This window comes from Lissotriton vulgaris, chromosome 6 (assembly GCF_964263255.1).
Source record: "Lissotriton vulgaris chromosome 6, aLisVul1.2, whole genome shotgun sequence".
NCBI lineage: Eukaryota > Metazoa > Chordata > Amphibia > Caudata > Salamandridae > Lissotriton > Lissotriton vulgaris.
The window spans coordinates 1,251,194,147-1,251,219,934 of NC_141694.1; the positions used below are offsets into that span (position 1 = coordinate 1,251,194,147).

General features: G+C 44.7%; 1 protein-coding gene across 1 annotated transcript in view; it reads right to left on the reverse strand.

Annotated features, from left to right (window-relative positions):
* Positions 1-25,788, reverse strand: part of COG2 (component of oligomeric golgi complex 2) — a 338,118-nt gene that overhangs the window by 77,953 nt on the left and 234,377 nt on the right. Inside the window, exon 14 of the mRNA XM_086927350.1 lies at positions 20,102-20,174. Coding sequence (XP_086783476.1) covers positions 20,102-20,174 — 73 coding nt within the window. The remainder of the gene's footprint in view (positions 1-20,101; positions 20,175-25,788) is intronic.

Below are 25,788 nucleotides of genomic sequence, written 5' to 3' on the forward strand. Positions count from 1 at the left end.
CTTCTGATGCCTAAACATATATAAAGATACTTACTATTTTTAGAAACTGCAGCAGATCTCCTTTGTGAGTTGTTAAGTTCTCCAAGAAAATGGGAAAAAGGCCCCCCCGATATACTCCTTAAAATCTTCCAGGCAAAATGCTTAAGTATTGCAATATACGAGGCTGTAGTGTGGGGCTTTCACGATGTGTCTTTGATTCAACGTGTAGAAAATGCATTTTTAAGATTTATTTTAGCTGTACCAGCGAGCTCCCTGGTTTTTAACTGTCATAGCGAGCTAGGCATCCCCTATGTGTCTGATATTATAAAAATGCAACCTGTGCTGCTATAGCGCCGTGTATGAACATCAAGTAGCACGTGCCTAAATAGAGAGATAATTAAGGATTCCATGAACCTAGACCAGGTTAACAAGATCACGTGGCTGAACTATGTTAAAAAAGATTTTTGTGTGACATTGGCCACCCAGATTACTATTTTACCCCTGAGAAAATGAATTTGATCTCCAGGAAGGAGTTCAAATTAAATTGTTCCACTCATTTGGAATCTCTCAGACTCACCCAGGAGGTAAACAAGGGGATGGTGGTCCAGCATCAAATGACTTTGATCACAAATGGTATCCAACCGTATCTCCTATGCTGCATGGGGGATACAATAGATATCTTTTAACTCGCTTTAGGTTTAATAGTTTCCACCGGCTGGTAAGTTACCCAGGAATAAATGACTGGTCTAGAGAGCTTTCCTTTAGTCCCTGTGATGACGTGTCCTCACAATCCACCATTGACGTGATATTGTTTTTGTAAATTCTATGAAAAGGAAAGTAGATGGATTCTCTCCCTGCTAAAACAGGCAGGCTGGAGACAATGTACCCCCCTTTTTTGATCGTTCCTTTCCAAACCATTTAGTGAGGTTATTATTATTACTGGTGCCATCTTCAATACATAATCAATACTATTATACCTACTCGGTCTTCGGTGCAATGTCCAACAGAACATCGAGTAGGGCATTGTCCCCGTTATAAGTCACCCCTTGCTAAGATGGCCGCCACTCTCGGGGTCGGCTATCTCAGCCCAGACGCATCACACGCGTCTACACCCATGCGCATGCGCGGCCGGGGTTACGTCGGCCACGCCCACTGACGGGACGTCACGACACGGAGGCGCGATGAAACAGCATTTAATCCCGATGGCCACTCCGGTTCGGGACCAGCTGTTCCGCGCCACCGGCAGGGGCGCCTCGCGTTAGGGGTAGGTTCTTCATCCTTGGCCGTTCGTGCATCAGGTAAGCGCCGTCGCGGCGTAATGGTCTCAGTTGCAGGTGGCACTGCACTAGCGTGATTGGTTCTACCATGTAGAGCACTTTGTGGATACCCTAACCTCTGGCCTGGAGGGCTCGCCTTTAGCCATAAGATGCCCTGCAATAGTTTTCTGCGTCCTGGCTTGAGTTGTATTGACGGGCCGGGCTCTGTCGCCGGTGATCGGGCCGGTTTGGTTAGCCCGGTAGCACATAGTTCGGGTAGTTGTAGTCTGGCTGCCCTCCCTGGGACAGCAACGATACACTCTCCCCACATGGGTGTATGGTGCTCACTGGCCTTGCAAGCGCGCCCGATCACAGGCTCAGTGGTGGGGTCTATTGTACACGCAGTCCTGATGTAGGACAATTGCATACCAAGCAGGGCTAACCAATGGCAGGGCAGAGTGGGGGACTACAATGACTCTCTGGTCCCACCGTTCACAGATTCTTTCTAGTTCGGCCATGTGTCTACCTTCTACCTTGGCCTCGCTTCCGTGGTATGTTTTATATTGAGCACACCATCCGGGTGCCTGTATCTGTTCCTCTTTTGCAGGTACCTTACCTTTTCGAACAGCCCCACGGGAACAGACTGCGGGCCCTGTAGGGTTACACTTAGGGTAAGCACGAACCCAGTCATCTAATGTGCTGTGATAATCTCTTCGTCTAATCGTTTGTTTTGTACAACATATTTTAATCCTTAATTACACTACCCAAATGTTAGGAGTGGACGTATTACCTTGAATACACCCACCATACTGTAATTCTGGACCTGCTCCAGCACGGTCGCTCCCTGACCCCAGCCCCTGCTCACGTTGTGGCTCGCTGGTGAGACCGAGACTGCTGCTTTGCATCTGATTGTTGCGTATTCATTTAATTTAAGTCGCGCTGTGTACTACTTATTCATCGAGACTCGCGCTGTGTATTTATTATTTAATTTGAGTCGCGCTGTGTACTAATTATTCATCTAGACTCGCGCTGGGTATTATTATTTAACTTGAGTCGCGCTGGCATTTATTTCTGTACCTGAACATCACGCTGGTAACTGATTTGCGCCCCCGGTGCCGTGGTGCATTTGCTGCCCCTGCCTTCGTCTCCCCTTGACCCTCCATCTTGTTGACTCGCTCCCTGACCCGCCCCTCCTCCCTGCTACCGCCTCCCAACTGCTGCCCCTCCCACCCACGGACAGAGGGCTCCCTACCTCCTCTGACGCGCTGTGACCACCTGGACCTGCTCCAGCACGGTCGCTCCCTGACCCCAGCCCCTGCTCACGTTGTGGCTCGCTGGTGAGACCGAGACTGCTGCTTTGCATCTGATTGTTGCGTATTCATTTAATTTAAGTCGCGCTGTGTACTACTTATTCATCGAGACTCGCGCTGTGTATTTATTATTTAATTTGAGTCGCGCTGTGTACTAATTATTCATCTAGACTCGCGCTGGGCATTATTATTTAACTTGAGTCGCGCTGGCATTTATTTCTGTACCTGAACATCACGCTGGTAACTGATTTGCGCCCCCGGTGCCGTGGTGCATTTGCTGCCCCTGCCTTCGTCTCCCCTTGACCCTCCATCTTGTTGACTCGCTCCCTGACCCGCCCCTCCTCCCTGCTACCGCCTCCCAACTGCTGCCCCTCCCACGCTCCACCCCCTCCACCTTCCATTTATGGCCAATGCCCCCACGCGCAGCGTCCACGCCGAAGGTGCGCCTAAGGTAAGCCCGTCTACGCCCGTCCGCGCCTGGACCGCGCCCAGCGCCAGTCCCCCTGCCCCTCGCGCTGCCCAGCCCCCCCGCGTTACCTACGATGCCGCCACCCTCCTAGCCCTTAACCCCAGTCGCGCCCCCAACTGCGTCCAAGCCGCTCCTGGACGCACCCATGGACCGTTCTCCTGCTTCTCCTGCAAATTTAGCGGCACCAACAACATCTCCGCTACGACCACAACACAGATTCCCGACCCCAACCAACTAGAATGCATCCTTCTCAACACCCGCTCGGTCCACAGGCACGCCATTGACCTTTGGAACCTACTAGACACCATCTCTCCTGACATCGCCTTCCTAACGGAAACATGGATGAACGCTTCCTCCGCCCCTGACATCGCCATCGCTATCCCTGATGACTATAAGATCACACGCAAGGACGGCACCGACCATACAGGAGGTGGAATCGCTATCGTCCATAAGAAATCAATCCGCATCTCAACCTGCTCTGACGCCAACCTCGCTAACTCCGAACACCTTCACTTCCAGATCCACATCGACCCCAAGACCACACTCAGAGGCACCCTCCTCTACAGACCACCAGGACCACGCGCAAAATTCAGTGAAGACATCACGGACTTCATCACCCCACACGCGCTCCCCTCCAAAGACTACATCCTTCTGGGAGACCTCAACTTCCACCTTGAAAAGATCAACGACCGCAACACCACCACCCTCTTGGACAACCTCGCCAACCTCGGACTTAAACAACTGGTCACTTCCCCCACCCACATCGCAGGTCACACTCTCGACCCCATCTTCACCTCCAGCAACCATGTCTCCTTCAGCCACACTACGGATCTCCTCTGGACTGACCACAGCTGTGTTCACTTCACCTACAACAAGCTGAAACCCATCATCCACCTCCAACCAACTCTACAAAGAAACTGGAACAAAATCACCACAGAGCAGATCTCCACATCGCTCCTTCAAACCTCCCCAGCCCTCTCTTCTAACGCCAACGAAGCCGCCTCCAACCTCACCCTTTGGTTATCCAACACCGCCGACACCTTAGCACCACTGAAAAAACGTCAACACAAACTTGGCATCAAGAAGGCCTCATGGTTCAACGATGACCTCAAGAAGTCCAAGAAACTGTGCCGCTCCCTTGAAAAGGCCTGGAAAAAAGACCCATCCACCAGCAACAAGGACGCCTTCAAAAGCGCCATCCGTACCCACCACCAACTGATCCGAAAAGCCAAGAAAACAGCATTCAAGGATCGACTTGACAACAACGCCCACAACAGCAAGGAACTTTCAACATCGTCAAGGAATTTTCCAACCCCTCGGCCAACTCCAACGACATCACCCCCTCTCAAACCCTCTGCGATTCCCTAGCCTCTTTTTTCCACAACAAGATTGCTGACATCCACAACAGCTTTGACAACCAACCCGGAAGCCAACCCACCCTACCATCAGCTGACCATCTTCCCCCCGTTAACACCCTTAACGCCTGGAACCCAATCTCCACTGAGGACACCATCCGCCTGATGAACTCCATCCACTCAGGATCCCCCACAGACCCATGCCCTCACCACATCTTCAACAAAGCAGACTCCGTCATAGCTCCGCACCTCCGAGACGTCATCAACTGCTCCTTCAACTCCGCTACCTTCCCAGAAGACTGGAAACACGCTGAACTCACCGTCCTTCTGAAAAAACCAACAGCAGACCCCACTGAACTCAAAAACTACCGCCCCATCTCGCTTCTTCCATTCCCGGCCAAAGTCATCGAGAAAGCGGTCAACAACCAGCTCGCCGCCTTCCTCGAAGCCAACAAATCACTCGACCCCTCACAATCTGGCTTCCGAGCCAAACACAGCACTGAGACCGCCCTCATCGCAGCAACAGACGACATTCGAACTCTACTAGACAATGGAGACACAGTCGCCCTCATCCTCCTCGACCTCTCTGCAGCCTTCGACACAGTCTGCCACAGCACCCTTTTACAACGCCTCAGAAACATCGGAATCCAAGGAAAGGCACTGGAATGGATCACCTCGTTCCTCACCGGAAGAACCCAGAAAGTCCGCCTCCCACCATTCAAGTCCGAGGCCTCTGAAATCATCTGCGGCGTACCACAAGGATCCTCACTCAGTCCCACCCTCTTCAACGTATACATGAGCCCCCTCGCGGCCATCGCCCGCCAACACAACCTCAACATCATCTCTTACGCGGATGACACTCAACTGATCCTATCTCTCACCAAGGACCCCAGCACCGCCAAAACTAACCTACACGAAGGAATGAAAGAAGTCGCCGAATGGATGAAACAAAGCCGTCTGAAACTGAACTCAGACAAAACAGAAGTCCTCATCTTAGGTAAATCCCCCTCTGCATGGGATGACTCCTGGTGGCCGGAAGCCCTCGGAAATGCACCCATCCCGACAGACCACGCACGGAACCTTGGCGTCATCCTGGATTCTTCACTCTCAATGAACAGACAAGTCAGCGCCGTATCCTCTTCCTGCTTTAACATTCTTCGCATGCTCAGAAAAACTTTTCGCTGGATCCCCTCCGAAACAAGGAAAACAGTCACCCACGCTCTGGTCACAAGCCGACTGGACTACGGAAACACCCTCTACGCAGGTACCACCGCTAAACTCCAGAAGAAACTACAACGAATCCAAAACGCCTCAGCCAGGCTCATATTAGACATCCCACGCAACGAACACATCTCTGGTCACCTTAAAGACCTCCACTGGTTACCCGTCAATAAGAGGATTACTTTCCGACTGCTTACCCACGCACACAAATCACTCTACGACATCGGACCAGATTGCCTCAACTCTCGACTGTCCTTCTACACCCCCTCCCGCCAACTTCGCTCTTCCAGCCAAGCCTTCGCCACTGTACCTCGCATCAACAAGACCACCATGGGAGGCAGATCCTTCTCATACCTGGCTGCCAAAACATGGAACTCACTCCCCGCTTACCTTCGCCTCACCCAGAATCACCTAGCGTTCAGAAAGCAGCTTAAAACGTGGATATTTGACAAATAATCCTCCTCCCCTTCCTAAGCGCCTTGAAACCCTCTGGGTATGTAGTGCGCTATATAAATTTTATGACTTGACTTGACTATGTTTAATTTATGTGTGTTTTATGGAGCACTTAGGGAACCTAGTATTATGAGATATTGCCACGATCAATGCTAAATTGGCTCACTTCTATATATTTTTTCTAGGTCTCCCCTCTAGAGCAGGACCAGTTGGCCTGCTCCCTGATTGACCCAGTGAGGTTGTATCTTTCTTTTTAATTTTAAAAATTACCTTATTTTCACTGTGTAGTACCCAACACTCGAGGTCCTGAAGAATTGCCAGACAGGCAAGAAACATGTCGACCTTTATAGAGGGTTGAGTTAGCCCACTGTAGACTAAGCAGTTCCTTTCTCCCCTCCCACCATTTTAACCAAGGGAGTCAGCCACGTGAATAAAGTCCCTTGGGGATTGACTCACCTTCTTTTAATTTCACTATTCCCTCACGACTACACCTTCACCAGACCCCTCACACGTACTCAAACCATTGGCTGGAACAAAAGATCTCCAACAAAGAGCGCCTACGGCGCCCGTCAGACATTGCAGCGCCAGTCTGACGAGGAGCAGGAGACCAATGATGAAGCATGACACCTAGGTTTCTGGGTGTGTGAGGTCTCCTAGTTCCAATAAGGGAACACCTTGTTCCCTGCTTACGTTCTGTCTCCATATCTCTACACTTACTTCATTATCCATCTCCGGGGAACTTAGTATTCTTTTGCATAATTGGAGACAATGTAGACCAGCCTTTTTACACTTACAATTTTTAGATAGTTCATTACGAGTATGCGCTATGTCTGGTTTTGATGAGAACCAGAAAATGTGTCTACGCATAACGTCTATTTGTGATTTAAGTCTGGAATGTACCATCCTGTAGGTTAACCTACCCCAATTTGAACTCACCTCTGCACCTTGTGATAGATAACGTTTTAACTAATGTACATATCAAACTTTTTTAATCGGTTTTTATCTATGTATGTGCTTTTATGATTTTAATTGTCTAAAATCGAATAAAGCATATTTTGATTTGATTTGACTTGAGTTGTGCGTCTCATTTATTGACCATTGTGTGCATTTTCAGATGTCTTGTACTCCTCTTTGTTAAGCCTAAGGCTGTTCAACCACTCAACCCCCTAAAAGAGCACCTTGGGATTGCCAGAGCAAGCCAACAGTTCAAGTTCAAGTTCAGAAATTTGTATAGCACACTACTCACCCAGAGGGTCTCAAGGCACTTGAGGAGGTGGGGTGCTTTACTTATCGAACATCCAAGTTTTTAGTTGCTTTCTGAAGGAGAGGTGGTTCTGTGTAAGGCGGAGGTGGGTGGGGAGAGAATGCCAGGTTTTGGCCGCTAAGTAGGAGAAGGATCTTCCCCCATGGTGTATCTACGGATGCGCAGGATTGCGGCGAGGGCTTGATTGGACGATAGTAGTTGGCGGGTGGGAGTGTAAAAAGACAGGCGCGTGTTGAGGCATTCGGGTCCTAGGTCGTAGAGGGCTTTGTGTGCGTGGGTGAGGAGACGGAACGTTATTCTCTTGTTGACGGGGAGCCAGTGGAGGTCTTTCAGGTGACCGGAAATGTGAGCTTGGCGGGGGATGTCTAGGATGAGTCTGGCTGAGGCGTTTTGGATGCGTTGGAGTTTTTTCTGTAGTTTGGCTGTGGTTCCGGCGTAAAGGGTGTTTCCGTAGTCCAGTCGGCTTGTGACCAGTGCGTGGGTGACCGTCTTTCTTGTTTCGGTGGGGATCCAACGGAAGATTTTTTTGAGCATACGTAGGATGTTGAAGCAAGATGATGAGACGGTGTTGACTTGTCTGGTCATCGAGAGGGAGGAGTCCAGGATGAAGCCCAGGTTACGTGCGTGGTCCGTTGGTATGGGTGCGGATCCCAGGGCCGGTGGCCACCATGAGTCATCCCAGGCGGAGGGGGATGATCCTAAGATGAGGACTTCCGTTTTGTCCGAGTTCAGTTTTAAACGGCTGTTCTTCATCCACTCGGCTACTTCTTCCATCCCTTCGTGTAGGCTGGTTTTGGCAGTGTTTGGGTCTTTGGTGAGGGAGAGGATCAGCTGGGTGTGTCTGCGTAGGAGATAATGTTGAGGTTGTGTTGGTGCGCGATGGATGCGAGGGGACTCATGTATACATTGAAGAGGGTGGGACTGAGTGAAGATCCTTGTGGTACGCCGCAGATGACTTCGGAGGCCTCTGATCTAAAAGGGGGGAGGCGGACTCTCTGGGTTCTTCCGGCGAGGAACGTGTCCAACAACAGTGTCCACTTATAAGGAAACCCCTGAACTCTTTATACGATATATCTAATTTTGACATATCACATAAAGAGCCAGCTTCTTACAACACTGAAAAAGTTGTTCATGTAGTCCCAGGCTACTTCACACGGTTTCAGACCTTAAGTAAACTTAGGCAACATCTGGTCTTTCTCAGACACCTCAACGTCTTTAATTCTAATTTACTTCTCGCAACAAAGGACAATAATACATTGTTAATCTAATAAGTGTACCGTAACAAAATATCTTCAAGGTGTTCAAAAACACAAAACCTGAATTTTTAGTCAAACCTTTATTTTTTCATGTCTCTTTTCTCGGTCTTGTTGTCGATATATGTCATAGGATGCGAGCTGATCAAGTTCCCAAGACCCTGGAATGGGGTTTATATGATACAACACCTTTAAGCATGTGGTGAGATTAGTTTCAAAACAGGACGAGGCTGTAAACATGGTGACAACACAGACCGGTAAGTACCCTCATGCCCTAACAAGTAAGGTGTTGGGGCCTGGCTGTTGGGCATGTGGGAGCTAGAGCGATAAAATTTACTTCATGATGACTTGATTCCTCTTTGACTATATGCTCATCTCATTATAGAGTATCCTGCCAATGAGTGTCAAAATTTAAATCTTTGTCTGTAGAATACATAAATGAGAAGGAGAACAAAAAGAGAAGGCACCATTGGGCAGCTGAGTCCGGGCTAAGTTGGGCACAACTTCCTGGCCATCCATAGCTTGGCTCTGGGATGAAGCTGTGAGAGCTTTAGATCGGCAAATAGAACACTTACATAGCCCATCCTGTATCCGTGATAGATACAGGACTCAAGCACACCTCCAGTGCTACCTTTGCCCCAATGAAGTATAACTGGACAATGGATGGAGGTGGGTTCCTTGAAGAGTACTAAAGTAGGCGATATATGGCATAATCCATCCAGCAATTGTGGTTGTGACAGCTGTTCAGCAAGGATCATTGGCTCAAAAAAGTTACAAAAAATTGGCCGGTAGACTGTACGTCACTGGTTCTGTCACTGTAAGGGTCTCCTCAGCTGGACAGGCATGCAGTAGTGGAATTAATGGAAAAAGAATCATCTCATTTTTCAAAGTGTATTCAGACAGAATCTAAGAAATAAAAGTGGGATGAATCCTCAGGACCATCATTCCCCGGTGAAATACTATGAGCAGGTGTTAGGTGCTAAAGAATTGCCGCTCAACTATTCATCTGGTGGATTTTAGGGCCCAGAAGAAAGATTACTTCCACAAACATACTGTCAGGTCACGCAAGGCCAATGACTCAAGGGGTTTATGAATCAGCCTGCCAAGAACCTAGTTCAGATCTTAAGCGACCAAGAGGCATCTGATTACGGAGAAACAGATAGATCAGGCGCATCAAACATCTTTTAATGGGCTCACTGGCTATGTAGAAGGACTCTTCAGGCACGTTTGGAAAGACAATGGTAGCAAAGCTGCCTTTTGAGACCCTTTTATAGTGATATGACAGGAAAAAGGCATCACATCATCCACTGTGAAGGTGAAAGGGTTAATGATCTCAGGTCATGCAAAACAGCAGAATCTCAGTTAATTCCTCTTGTATTGAGCTGAGGTAAAGGACTTACTTTCAACCTCCAGGTCATCCATGTTCTATGTGCAGAGGCCTTTGTGTGCAAAGGCTAACTCTTCAAATATAGTGTGCTCAAGCTGAGCTATGGTACAGATGGGTGCAGCACTCCACTAATAGGAGGCTTTTACTCTTGCTGAAGGAGTGATCGGCTCGCTGATGTAGATGGAGCAGGTCAGAAAACCTTACTTGGCGAGGCCACACCGAAGTGAGTAGGATGACTAAACACCCTAGGCTGTCCATGATCTTCTGCAGGACTTTTTAAGACCAATGGAGTTGAAGGGAAGGCCTGAGTCAGACAGAAGGCATATGTGAATGATGAACCCAGATCAAAATCATCCCCTAGCGATCCAGGCACCCTGTCCAATCAGGAGATAAACTTATTGTATCTTCTATTCAGATGAGGGGGTGAAAGTGCTTGTGGCTAGACTATCGCAGAGTTAAGAGATTAGATCAAGTATTCCTTGAAAAAACGCTGAGGGACTGGAAATGTCTACTCAGGTTGTTCATTCTGTAGTCAATCTCTGAAATGTGGGAGTTTAACTAGAGTATACAGTAAGTGGAGCCCATTTCGAAAGGTCTACTGCCACATAGCAGAGATGTGGAGATTGGGCATCCCCTTGCTTCCTTACATAGTAGAGGGCTGTGCTATTATCTGTGTGGAGGACCACCACAGAACTAATTACTCAAAAGCAGCCTTGCTATGCTAGAAAGACTGCCATTTGTGGCAACATGTTTAAGCTTATTTCATCCTCTCACAACTCGCAAACAGTTTGGGGAACATGGTAGCAGAAGTTCTGATGGAAATTCCCCAATCCTCTTCTCAGAGGACATGAAGGAACTTGGCACCACTACATCTTAGCACAGTCTGCCCATGAGATTACAGACGTTTGGAGATGGGCGAAAGAAGAAGACACAAAATACCCTGTTTGTCTCTCTGGAGTCGCAGGCCTTGTCATTGGTTTATACGACCATCACCTATATTGGTCTTCGATCACAGGATATTCTGATGTGCTGATGATTGCAGCAATTAACAACCCTGGGATGTACCGGGAAAACCACCTCAAGCTCAGGAGCATTAGCATGCCAGAGTGAAAGCCATGTGGAAGGTGCAGCAGATGTTGAATTATGCAGTTCATACAAAGGTAGAACAGAAGGAGAATCTCAAGAAATGGAAAGACATGAGCTACTGAAGGGAAGGAATAAGAACATAGGGAAAACAACAAAGGTGATGGAACCAATATGATGAATGAACTGAGCCCCTGCTGGAATCATACAACCAGGATAACGTGTGTCGCACTATGCTGCCTCAGAAGCGCCAGGTTCTGTGATTCTGAATCTTTGATTGGCCTGTCTCTGCCTTTGACCTGCAAAGTTCTTCTCCGTCCTCCATCAATCTGTATTCCAAACTCTCCAGCCTGTCCATCTGCGAGCCCCACTCAACCCATACTCTGAAGAATTGGTTGTTATTGAGGGGCTGGTTTTGAATGAGGTAGACAAAAAGGGCATCAGAATAAAAGGTATGATGCATGAGCTCACTATCGAAAAATTGTGAACAAACATAGATGGAGTTTAAGGAGTTTGGTCAAACACCAGATCTCAGTGTTTTGCCAGGTGAGGTTACAGGGACGCTCTCATGGGACATCAACGACAGGATAATGCCAGTAATCTTAGAAGCTTCTGGAACTATGATCTAGTTGTACAGGAAGTAATCCACTGTCTAGCTGATGAGTGTTACCCTCTCTGGAAGAGGAAAGACCTTTGCCAGGCTGGAGTCCAGAATGGCCACAAGGAACTCAATCCTGCTGAAAAGCAGCAAGCAGGATGTGGATTAGATCACTTAAAACTTAAGATTGTACAGAGTCTGGGAGTCGGGGTGAAACCAGGCACAGCTTTCTCCCTCGATTGATGCTTGGATGAGAAAATAATTTCAGTAGGGATAGCAGTGATCCCTCTACTCCTCCATAAAGTGAGCCAAAAGTGGCAGGATCATGTTACAAACATGGAAGCAGGTATTCAAACCAAATGCTGATGCCTTGTACTGATAATTTTCCCCAGCATAAAATGGAAGTACTTCCTTTGTACTTTCAGGAAGCCTAAATAAAATAAAGCAGCCTGTATAGTCACTTATCAGTTTTTATTTTAGACAGGTGCCAGGACCTCGGGCAATGCTAACATCATGAACTGTAGGGGAGATGGAAGGGGTGGGGTGGATGTGCTGCTGATTCAGCGTTTGAGAACAAAAATGTTAGTACTCTGCCTTTTTTCTAGACAAGGAAGAGGTGGATGTCGTATACCTGTCCACTTTCTGGGATCAGGGCTGGCACCATACTCTCAAAAGCAAGAGCTACAAGATCTCCTTCAGAGTTTTATGGGATGCCAATCAAGACAAAGGTGGACTAGAGATGGCTGACTGTGCAAACTTGGTGATTCATCACCACTGAGAGGATCCATGCCTCAATGGTTATTTGGATCCTGTGTACTGCAAGGAAAGTCTGCCGCCCCCCTCCCCACACTGCATGACATGATGTGGCCTCCTGAGATGGTGAATTCACAGGTAAGTCACTGAACTCCTTGTCCTCTGCTGTGGCTTGGGAATCAGGCTGGTTCAACTCTATGAAATCTCCTTTTTGAGTGCTTGTTAGTGTCCGTCAAGTCGGCAGCTTTTTACAAAGAGGTTTGGATCAAAAGAATAACTTCGCTTTGAACTACTGGAAGGCTGACAAACAGCTACAAGAGAGAAGGTGGTATTGGTGATACTGACTGGTTGACACTCAGCGATCAGGCTTTGAGAGTGACTATTCAGTAATGTTGCTGAACATTTTTTGAAAAATGATCCAAAAGGTTCTTTTAATTAAAAAAAGAAGTTGATTACGTTTTGCCTTGGTCTCCAGCTTAATGTCCAAAACTTTTAGCCCTCAGTTAATGGACAGAAAATCAGCCTTAATTTAGAGGCAGTGTCTAAAGAATTTATGACTTTTCAAGCCTTTAAAAAACCAAAAAATGGATGATATTTACTTTTGAATAGCTGTGTAAATATATGACTATGTTCTAGGCTTCATTGTAAATCAAAAGTGATTACATTGTAGATATAATTTATATGTTCTCTCCTTGCATTGTTTGTATATATGTAAATAGTGTGGTTTGTGAGTAGTATGACTGAGTGTTTCGTATTATATGTTTTTTATAAAGTCTAAAAAGATTTCTGTTTGAAAAAATGTTGTTCTGTTCAAATAATGAGAATGTCAGTTGTATATAAGGTCTTAAATCTTGCCTTGAAAATTCGCAAAAAGTCGGTTGAAATTCTAATAATGAAAAATAAACCCCTTTTTTCAAAATAAAATAAAAGTAAATGACACTTTTTGGTCTCAGGAACATTTGTTTAATGGTCAGTTGTTCTAACTCAAAATAAGTGAGGGAAAGGATTTGCAGCACATGCAATCTCTGTTGTTGTTCTAAAGAATTTATGCAGCACGCATCCAAATCAATTTAGAAAAATAGAGATACTTTTAATAAATTAGGGCTTGCAAAAAATCTGAAAAATGCTACTAGACCTGCAGGTCTAGTAACTTTAATAACCTACTCGACCAAACTGTAATGTTCTTGACCCATGAATTGGTCTCAGATTCTGTGATCCTAGACAAATATTTTTTCTTATGGAGCCGCCTTTTTCTTCATTATCACTGCAAGTTCACTATTTCTGCTGTACAAAAAAAACTCTTTATGTACTAGACTAAATGTTTGCTCCATGAATATTAAGCATCACAGCCGCATATAGGGTGCACATGATCCCTGGCTTGCCTCTTAGTTCACTAATAGTATTATAATTTTGGCAGGAGCAGGAATATTTCCCAGTTCATGTTTAAAAACTCACTTTTCATAAATATATTATTAAAGCATGATGTGGCAGTTCACTGTCATTTACAGATTGCACATTTTCCATTGAAATGGCCACAAAACGTTCCTACTAACATATAATTTTAAGTAACAAAACTATGTAGTGCATAAACTATGTTTGGAAATTGGGTTTCAGCAAAAATATTAAAAATTTGCACATCAAGTAAAGTGTTCTGATTTGTTTTGATCCTATAAAAGAAAATGCATCACTGAATTACATTTCTTCATAACTAGTAAAACATATTTGAAATGTTTGAATAGTTCACCTATAAGCTTTTTCAGTGTTGTGTTAGAAAACAAACATGAAATATTACAGCCTTTCATTTCACATGCTTTGCACAGCGCGATTGCCCCACAGTTCACATTACAGAATCCTCTAACTTCAGTCACAGAAAGAAAGGTAAATGTAGGAAGACAAACTGACTTCTGACTCTGAAAGCCAGCAAATGTGACAAGATAACAAGATTTAAAGGCATCTTTATTGCTCATTCCCTTTGTGAGAAAGCAGAACACCTGTTGTCAGCTTGCCAGAACGGGCGAGTATGCCATAAAAATAGCTAATGATTAATTCTGGCTTGCTATAGCGAGTGGCCATGTGGATTTTTCAAGCCCTGTAAATAAAATTTCACCAAAACGAATTAAATCCAATCCATAGAACTGGAGTGATGAATTTTAAAATTTGTTAATGAAATCTAGTGCCTAAAAGATCAAAGCATCAACCGGGGATACCTAGTCACGCAAGACCAGAACAAAGTCAAAGGTTAAGGCCAACTGCGAGGGTGCATGGAGGGGATAAAAAGGGTTGATGAGGCCTGGTCTTGGCTTACCTTTGAACTTAGAAATTTTCTTAAAGAAAATTCCAAAAGGTAAGAGTTCAGCAGGGTAAAGCAGCAGGCTGTGTCTGGGGAGTATTCATCGTCGCTGGACAAAGTCTCTGTGAAGCTGTTGACAATGGCAGGGAAAAAGCTCGGAGCAGGAAAAGCTGGATTTCCAAACCTAGGAGATGATTGTTTTTGATAGGGACCTAGTCGCCGTTGAGCCTGGTGAAGATTTTTATCTTCTGCCTTAGACAACTTTTTGGAAGTCGAAAAACTCCAGTGGGACAAAGCTGCAGACTGTATCTGAAGAGGGCTCCACAAGGCTGGATACTGTCACTGAGAGGTCCAGTTGAAGAGGATTTGCTGATGAAGAGCATAGCAGGAGCTACTGCAAAGTTAGGCTGAGTGGTAATGCACCTTGTGCAAATCAGCCGGCAGGTAAGTATTCTGTCGGTTCTCAAGGACGTTTTTGGTGAAAATGTTTTACAAGTCCTACATTTTTAGCCTGGAGAAGCACCTCTAACACCCCTTGCAAGGGTTCAGGAACTGGGGGGTACTACTTGGGAGGTTAGGACTCACTCTAGCAGAAGCAAGGTGCAAGGTTCAAGGCCTCAAGAGCATATTACGTCCCTGCAGCTCACACACAGGAGGCCAGCCAACTAGTTGACGTTCCTGGGGTCAAAGAGATGGTCCAGTTCTCTCTCCTTCAAGCAGCAAGACAGCCTTCAAGCAGCAGGGCATTGTTCTGGAAGCAGCAGGGCAGTGTTATGGAGGTCAAGGCAGATCTTCGAAAGTCTTCCACAGGTCCAAGAGTGTATCAAAGCAGTATTCTGAAAAGGCAGTATTTATAGCTGGTGCCAGTCTTTAAAGTGTGGGGGAATTCTCTATGCTGCCCTCACATCTCGTTTTGGAAAGTTCTTTCCTTTCCCTGCCAAAGCTCCCAAAAGACTGGGGTGACAAAAAAGACTAGGGGCAGGTTTTTTTGTGTTTGCTGGACGCAATCCCTCTGAAGTATAAGTGGGGCAGGGGACAGTTCCACCCCAGCCATCCTGGCAGATTGGGCCCTCTTGCCAACATCTAGCCCCCTTTCGTCTCACTGGATGGGAGGAACATACAAAGCCCAACAGGACAGCCATTAACAGTGATGTAACCCAGGACACTGGCATCAGGCACAAATGGTTAGGACAAGAAAATGCAAACTTTGTTAAAGTGGCATTTTCAGAATTGTAACTTAAAATCCAACTTTATCATTAAAGAGGATTTTAATTACAATTAATTCGTGTTTTAACATGGCATTTCCACCTGCTGCTAAACAGAAGGTAAAACCAAAGGGGATGATGAATGGAGTGTTGAACATTGCAAGCACTCACCCCCAGTCAACTGATCTGGGTTTAATCCATCATCATTCTTTAGCTCACTCCGCCACCCCAGTTCAGACATGGCCATATGCAAATCAGTCTGACCCTGTGCCTCATGGGAACAGTCCAGCCCGAACTGCCATGCCATGTCTTCCCTGGACTGGAAACAAGCCTCCTGGGACCGGTTTCTGGCTAATCAGCTGTCATCAGCCAGGCTAGCTTGAATCCAGTGGCAAAGTGAGCAAGGGAACCACTTCTGGGCATACCCTGCCAACTTAGGGTGAACAAAGAAGAAAAACCAAAGGGGATGATGGATGGAGTGTTGAACATTGCAAGCACACACCCCCAGTCAACTGATCTGGGTTTAATCCATCATTCGTTAGCTCACTCCGCCACCACAGTTCAGACATGGCCATATGAGATGGTCAGCAAAAAAAACGATGGATTTAGGCTCAGATCTCTGTACTGGGGTGAATGTATGACATTGTTCTGCATTCTGTCCATCAATTGTTCTTTTCGCATTTGTCACCCTGAGTGGGACGGTTATGCTCAGAAATTAGTCCCGTGCGCTCCATGCCACTGGAGTCAAGCTATCTTGGCTGAAGAGGGCTGAAAGCCCGAAACCGGTCCTAGGATGCTTGTTTCCAGTCCAGGGAGGACCTGGCCTGGCAGTTCAGGCTGGACTGTTCCCATTGGGCGCAGGGTCAAGACTGATTTGAATATGGCTGGGTCCAAACTGGAATGGCATGGTGAGCAAAAAAACGATGGATTTAGGCCCACATCTCTGTATTGGGGTGAATGTATGACATTGTTCTGCATTCTGTCCATCAATTGTTCTTTTTGCTAAACATAAGGTAGCACTTATTAAATGTAATATGGCAACCCAATGATATCTAATGCAAGAGATAGGCCTTACAGTAGTGAAAAACAAATGTAGGCGTTTTTCACTACCAAGACACAGTAAACTCACAGTATCATGTCTTTCTTTTTAGATACAATGCACCCTTCCCTATTCGCTTTAATAGCCTTCCTTAGGGGTGACCTTTATGTTTTAACAAGCATTGGCAAATCCAATATGTCTGGTGTGGACGGTCAGCCTTTTGGCAATTCTTTTATCATGGTTTTTGGAATGTATTATTGTTCTGGAAGCTACCAGGACCTCATTAAATCTAAAAAAAAAAAAAAAATTGGCTAAAAGGTAAAAGTGTTTTTCTGATCTCAAAAAAGTACACACTACCTGGGTACACCCATCACTGAAAGGAACTACTCTGTGTGTGAATGTGCTTCATGCGTAACTCACAGTGAAGTCAGTAAATGGTCGAAGTGGGCTAACACTGTGCCCTAATGCACACTGGAGTAGGGATCCGAATTATGCAAAGGATACAGGCTAATAGGTGAAGTCTGACTGGAAACACCTATAATGAACTATGATATACATATGTTTAGTAACATTGAAAAATAATGGGTATGGCTTTGGCTGCCTGTCTCTCCTTTGAAAAAGAATACAAGAAGGAAGGCAGAAAAAAAGGAAGGAAGGAAAAAAATGAAGGAAGGCAGAAAAAAGGAAGGGAGTGAGGTAGGCAAAAAAGGAATAAAGGCAAATAGGAACGGGGAGGAAAAAAGGGAGGAAAAAAGGGAAGGAATGGAGGCAAAAAGAAAGAAAGGAGTGAGTTAGCAAAGAAGCAAAAATGAAGGAAGGAGGTAAAAAAAGCAGGAAAGGCAAGAACAAACCGGGAAAGAAAAAGGAAAGAAAGAATGGAAAAAAGAAAAAAGGAAAGAGGAAAATCAAAATGGAAAGACAAAGAAAGAAAGAAGGCAAAACAGAAAAATTGAAAGGAAGGACAGGAGAAAGAATGCAAAAAAATAAGAATGCAAAAAAAGAAAGGAGGCAAAAAGAGGAAGAAAGAAAGAAAAAGAAAGCAAGAAGAAACTAAGTAGAAATGAAGGCAAACTAGAAAGAAGGCAAACCAGAAAGAAGGCAGGAAAGACGTATTCGGGAAACAAAAAAGGAAGGAGAAAAAGAAATAAAGAAAAATAAGCTAAGGAGGAAAGAAGGCAAAAAAGACGACAAACAAGAAACAAAAAAGGGGGCAAAAAAGAAAGAAAAGGAAAAAAGGCAGAATAAAAATAAAGAACACAAGCAATAAAGATGCAAAAAAGGATAAAGAAAGGAAGAAAGCAAACGAGAGAGAAATAATGAAAGAAATAATGAAAGGCAAGAGAAAGGAGGAGAGAAAAACAGAAATAATAAAATAAAAAAAGAAAGGAAAGAATGAAGGAATGAAAATGAAAGAAGTCAAACAAGAAGGAAAGAAAAAAGTAAAAGTAAAAAAGAAATAATGGAAAGGAGTGAAAGAAGCCAAATAAGAAAGAAAGGTGTAAAAAATGGAAGAAAGAAGGCAAAAAGAAGAAAGTAGGTAAGTAAGAAGTAAAGAAAAACATAGAATATAGAAATAAGGAAGGAGGGTTAAACATTTTATAATTAAACCCAAATTACACGTCACCTATGTTTAAATAAAACTGTAACCAAGTGTGCTGCAAATTAAACAAGGCAGAGCTTGGTCTTTTTCCTGGGTAAAGTTTAATAAAGGAACCGAATATGGTATGCTGTGAAATAGCAGCAGTCCACCCCAAAAGAATTGTATAACAGCATTGGAAGGCAACCGGAACTGTTGAAGCTGGAATGTGCCCTGTGCTCACTTCAAATGTGTCCATCTATCACATCAGGCAACAATGGCAGATGTGTGGATGTCCACTTAGTGAAACAACAAAATGTAGTCACTCAAGGTGACTTTAACTAGAGGCTTAAGTAGGCTGACACACTGACCTATGCTAATTGTTGTAGTGGGTGGAAGCAGCATGTGAATGACAACACCAGGCCAATGGATGAAGAGAGGTGGCTGAAAGTCTCTTTAAGTGTATTATACATATTATTTTAATAAAATCAAAAGGTCTTGACTAATACAAAACCTGAAAAAGGAGGTTTAGGCTTGGCAAAAGGTTTATTTTGCCAGCTTGTATTGGCAGTTTAAAACTGCATTACAGGCTGCAACAGCTGACCTAGGACCGTTTTAAAGTGCTATTGTAGTACAATGAATTCAGAAAACTGGAGGCGTGAGAGGAAAATGATTGGGGGAAGACCACACCAAGGATGTCAGGTCTAATTCTACTTATAACTCAAGTAAGGGATCTGTGTAAAGGCAGTAGTGCTTTGAGATGGTGTGCAGCCTGTAACTAGCCTACATCTTGACTTTAGTGCACCAGAAGTGCTTTTGTGAAAATGGACAGAATGAGGGCTACTTTGACAAAAGCAAAAACTGTAGCTAAAGTTCAGAAAGCAGGCCTTGCCAGCAAAGCGTGGTCCCAATAACAAATTGTATACAAAGAATTTAGAGAATGAGAATATATAAAGCAGAATATGAACACATTGTTATTTAATCACAAGTGTTGGCATACTGGTTACATTTCTCATCAACAGACAATTAGTGGCCCTAACAGTGAAACTGTGCAAGTGAAGATAGTGTTTGTGCGACGTTTCTTTCCTGTATCATATTTCGCCCAGGTCCCAGTGACTTACATGGGTATACCCTCTTACTGTAACGCTTGCCAGCAAAGCATCACAACAACCCTGCCAGTCTAACAATATCAAATAAACTTCCAGCAGCTGATCAAAAAAACATTTTGATAGATTATTTTTTTAGTGAAGAAAAATGTATAACTCATACAGGACTCAAGAGGACTTCCTTACTAGGCATGTAGTGAAAATAAATCTAGTCTCTGAAGACAGCCTCCGAAGGCAGAGCTAAGGCCACACCCACTCATTGGCAATAGATATTGTTGACTGAGATATCCACACTGAAAATATCAGGTAAGCACGCTTATCACCTGAAGCACTGAGTCTACATAAAGTGGTATTAACCATTAGCCATCATCAGTTACTATTTAAGTTATCATTAAAATAAGCATTTTCTCTAATAAATCCAACAATGCATCATCCAACCTTTTACCCCGACAGCCTTTTTTTCTTTTAAAGGAATGCCTTTTTAGGGAAAGTGTTAACCTTTACCTGATAAGATAGACACATTCTTGAAGTCTATCAACTCAAGCTTGGGTTTGATCAACTGCAAAATATCAGGAAGCTGAAAAACAAAGAAATCTCATTTCAGATTTAAGAAATACATATGAAAATTGCCATTTATGTCATATACTCAAATTATTATCAATGTGATATTTGCAAGCCAATGCAAATAACAACGACCAGTGCTGCACTCCGGGGCCAAAATACAGTTCACATTCATGTATTTATTAAAATTAGTTAACTGTAAGGATCTTTGGATGCTTGCTCAAGGCAGTCAAAAACGTGACTACAACACGGTAAATTACAATCGAAGCCTGAGCCTAACAGGTTCTTATAAAAACACAAAAAGTCAGAACCGAACTTCTTTAAATCAAACACTTTCGAAACCCCTTGAACCGCTTCCATCCATGTATCACCAATGTTACAATCAGCAGTTTAAAAAAAAATCACTTTGAATTGTTCTTTAATTGATTTTACTTGAGGCATTTATGAATATTAACCTAGTTTTAAGAAGCGATCCAGCTTCGTGGTCTGACAGGAATGTGGCCCTTTTTTTTCCAGAACTGTACCTTCCTTCAATCTCTTTATCAAGGGATGCGGCAAATATCCACTTAGCCCTGGTATATGCAAGGATAGCTTCTTAAAGACAGTCAGACGCTGTGCCCAACCTCTAGCAAGAGAAATCACAATGTTTGTATTCTTGTGGGAATGCAGGTCATTATTCATGCACTCCTAACTTGTTCAATTTAAGTGCGAAGACATCTCTGATGACCCAACATGCGCAGCCATAAAGTCGAATATTGATGCCCTTAAAGGCTGATCTGCTTATTGTCTCTTATAACAAAAGTGCAACATACGAGAGCCATGAGTCCAACACACAGACTAAAGTGACTGTTGCTGTAAAGTACCTGTTATTTTCTTTCTTCTCAGCCTCCCCTTATCTGTATCAAACCAGTACAGTTGTACAAATCATCATGCCTGGACAATGTATGTGACATGGGACATATGGAAGGAGCAGCAGCCGAGGTCCTATCTGCCCAATCTAGGTGTTCTTAATGAATGAAAAGATTGAATAGCACTTTGATAGAAAAAGTTCAGTTACAAATGTACTTGTAAATCACTCAGTACACTGGGTTAAAAATATGAGTTTGAAAACACTTAATTCAAAACTAGCTCATCGTTTCCAAACAGTATTTTAATCTGGACAAATCTTTATTTGAATGTCGGTAGTAGAATATTTCTGGCAAGATGGCGGACACACAGCATGAGCTTAGTACTCTTCACTGTACCACAATTCAGAATCAAATACTATGCTACGTTATTAATGCCTTCTCAGTTGAGAAGCAGCATGACTAAAGATAATAGATTTACATTCCCACCGTAAAACAAACTGGGGCACAGTGCTTGACAGAGTTTGTGCACTTAGCGTCTCCATCACTCTATCATGCTTGCACCAGACAATTAGTGCCTTAAAACCTTTCAAGAATGTTTGGAGACTTTGGACATCAAGAAACCAAAATGGCTGAACTTCTTCTAAAATGTATAACTTAAATATGAATCTCAAAAGGATTAGGATGCAGTGGCAAGCCTACCCGAACAAAACACAACTTTGGTGACTTCAACTTAACAGTAATTTGGTGCGAGATTAGAGACTAAAGCAGACCTGCTCAAATGCTTCTAGGTTTGCCCGGCAGAAGATGTGAACCTCCAGCAAATTCCAAATAGAAAAGATTTTGACCCAGGTATTCTGCCAACCTTCATCCAGCTGCCATCCACAGCGAGTATGAGAATACCTTACTCTCAATTTAGCGGTAGCTGGGCTGAGCAATTAGGCTTTTCAGAGGGTGGTGTGAATGCATTTTCTGTACACATTACACATTCTGTTACAAGACAGGAACACACACTCAATGACTAACTCCAGACCAATGTTTTGTAAAAATATTACTTTAGTTACTTTTATTTTAGGAACCAAGTTGAACCCAATTACAGGGCGGTAATTTTTTAAAAAAGGCAGTAGGAATACTTTATGGTCTAGGAAGTACTTTGGCATTGTCAATTCGAGACAGTAACATTTAGTACCAGCACAAGATGCACAGTTGTAGGTAATCGGCGGATGGCAATGCAATCCTAAGGAAGGAAAACAGTATTCTGCATCAGTGATTAAGTACACAACTTGCATTACCAGCTTTCGGAGTTAGTCCAACCCTGGGACTAGGGTCTGTTTGAGCTGGGCACTGCCCCACCAGCGGCACTGGGCGGCAGGGTGCGGAGTCCTGTATCTACGCTGCAGCGGTCGATACTGGCAATGGGGTTCTGCTCTCGTGGTCAGCCGAGGACAATGGGGGTGAATGGGACTCAGTAGGCCGCCAATGCCGGGACCGTTGTGGTCGTCGTCACCGAGTCATTGTAGATTGAAGCGAGGCATCACAAGCCCAGTTGTGGGGATGGAGATGCACAGGGAATAGAGGAATTCCACCGTGGTTGGGCCATCTCAGAGAGGCCATGGATGAGCAGGCGGGGTAGGAGGAGGCCTGACAGGGCCACTTTGAGGAGGGTACAGGCTCTCGGGAACAGAACTGGGATCGGCATGGATCGTTGGGTCGAGAGGATCCCTCTAGGTCGTGGAGGCTGTCCAGCTGGGGTGCTTTCTTACGGCAGAGAAAAGTCGCGTAAACACAAGTGTCAGTCCTCTACTGCTGCGGTCTTGTTCCTTTTGTAGTGAGTCGCGTCAGCACAAGTGTCGGTCCTCAACTGCTGTGGTCTTTGTACCGGGGACTAGCACCTCTAGCCCAAATGGAGGTTCTTGGAGATTGGTTGAAGGCTGGTGGATCTTTGGGGTTTCTTGGATGCCTGGCAGGGTTTCTGGAAGGACAGCAGGTCCAGTTGACAAACTGGCTATTGGCAGAGAGGTTCTTGCTAGGTTCTGCCTGCAGCAGCTCAGTTCTTGGTTCGGCAGTGGTCTTTTTCCATCTTCATCTTTTAGACCGTCAAATCTGAGGAACAAAGTTCAGTTTAGCCCTTAAATACTAAATTTAAGTGTGTTACTGAGGTCGAGGGGCAGCAGCCAATGGCTACTGTCCCCTAGGATGACCACACCCTTTGGGTGCCCCCTCCCTTTTGGTGAGAGGGGCGCATCCATGTTCCTATTGGGCCTAATTTCAATTCATGATAGAGAATTTCTAAGGGGGTTACCTCCACTCCTGGCGACCCTCGGGGTGTGTCAAGCCAAGTTGGACACTCCTACTCTGCTTACTAATTTATCCGCCAGTCCTGCTGCCAAAAGTGGGGTCTGGACAAGGGGGCAACTCCACTAGTTGTAGCTGCCCATGTCAGCACATCACAAGGTGAGAGCCTTTTAGGCTCACCGCCAAGTGTTGCTGTTCCTGCCCGGGGAGGTATGGACCACCTCCACCTAGAGCAGGCTTTGTTTCTGTCCTTGGAGAGCACAAAGGCTCTTAACCCATGAGGTCAGAAACCTCTCTGGTGGTGGTTGGCTAGCGGGGACCAGTCAGCCAATACACTAGAGGTCAGTCGTTTTCCAGGAGGCATCTCCAAGATGCCCTCTGAATGCATTTTATAAGAAATCCAACACTGGAATCAACTGGGTTTATTAAGCGGAGGGGTTTGATACCAAACTTCTCAGTCTTCCGTCAAACCATCCTGGAGCTGTGGAGTTCCTGTTGACAAGCTCTCAGCCCCAGTACTCAAAATGGCTTTACTGCACTTACAATGTCTGTGAATGTCACAGACACTGTAGGAGCATATTGCTCAGGCAGCTATGCCCTGACCTGTGGTATGGTGCAACCTGCCTTAGGGCTGTGAGGCCTGCTAGAGGGGTGACGTACCCATGCCACAGGCAGTGTTTTATGGACATGGCACAAAGGGATGTGCGCCATGTCCACTCTTCACTTTGGTCTGTACCAAAACAAGCAGCCTGCAATGACAGTGTGGGGGTGTTTAAGGTGAGGGTGGCATAATCCAGAGGCACTCTCTGGTCACAAGGCACTTTGTATCAGGGGTACCTTTTACAAGGGACTTACATGTGGCCTAGAAGAGTGCCAATTGTGGGGAAAAAGTTACAGTTCCGGGAAAGAACACAGGTGCTGGGGCCTGGTTAGCAGGGTTCCAGCACACACTTAGTTCAGTTGGCATCAGGTATCTGGCTAAAACCTAGGGAGTAACCATGCAAAAAGGGGTACTTTCCTACACAGGTTTACCAAACCACAATGGTCAAATTACAAGGGTATGATGAGCTTCCCAGGCCTATTATGTGTATTATGTGATACAGTGGCATGCAAGGCAGAATCTATCTATTTTCTAGCAGTAGTACGCTTGAGAACAATAACAAGCTGATTTCTAGACACAATACATGCATTTATTAAAAACAGTAAAAGCCAAAATTTCAATTAGCATGTATCAGGAAATGTGAAAGCTTGAGTTTATGGGAATTCATTTTATTTTTTAGAAAATGAAAAGCCTGCATTTTATAGTAAAATGTGAGCTTTTCAGAAAGAGACAGGTGGCGTGACCGGGACAAAATTAGCAGGTTTTATATTTAAAGTTGATGTTGCTGTGGTATCTATGGTGAATATATGTTATTGATCAACTCTTATGTTGATTTCAATCCTCATCGGAGGACATGTCGATATCTGCTGGTTCACACATAATTTAGGTGTGGTCCTTATGTCCTAAATCTATGCTTATAGTCATGAGCCTGCACATTTGAGGGCCCAGCAATTGGCTGCTCATCTGAAGTACTCTGTGGTAATTGCAGCTCCTCTATAGGAGGCTAAAGAACAGCAGTGAATCAAGCTGTTCATCAAGAGCTGCATCAAAAAGTGCCACTGGTGATATTTCTCTGTCATAGGTTGCATCTAGTAGAAGGGACCGTCAATGACGGGCACAGTCTCTGGTGCTGATGTAGTGGTTGAACGATTGCTTCCATAGCAAGATAATCCACTGGGGGCTGCTCCAGCTGTAAGTCCAAGATTATTTCAGTCGGACAGTTTATGCACCAGAACACTGGTTTTACTCTTGTGTCATACATTTGGCAAAGGAAGAGAATCCTGTGCTCGCTCAGTTCAGGTAGTAAAGCATGCCGCATATAGTGTGCTACAGTCACTCTACATCTTTGTTCAGCAGGACACACATGCTCAATGTGTTGATTACCTAGTCAGAACAAGGGAAAGATGATGATACCACAGCTGATTAGCAGTATGATGGTTGTGAATCCTCCAAAAAAGCTAGAGAACAAAGAGTAAAAAAAATGATGGAATCAGTCCAAATACACCTTTAAATCCAGTCACAAGACCAAAACCAATGTTCTTAAAAAGATACGCAACACCAGTCATTAAAGATGAATTGAATACAGTTTGCACGATATCGGCTAAGTGTGTCGGGTAATGCATGTGTAAAAGCCTTTGACTTTCTAAGGCAGTTCTGTCTGTCTGCAGTTTGTAGGTTTCAGCCCCTGACGTCAAAGGGACTTCTTGTAATAGCAGACAATTTAATAGTAAAAATGCATACATTTCATATCTATACTAGGTCACAGGATGTTTCTAATAAGATTTCGAGGTGGTGGGTACAAGGTCCTTCCACAACACTGTATTGTTTCAGAAACCTATCAGGTATGATTGGCCAAGTTCTAACCCACAGCAGGTAACATTTGTAAGGAA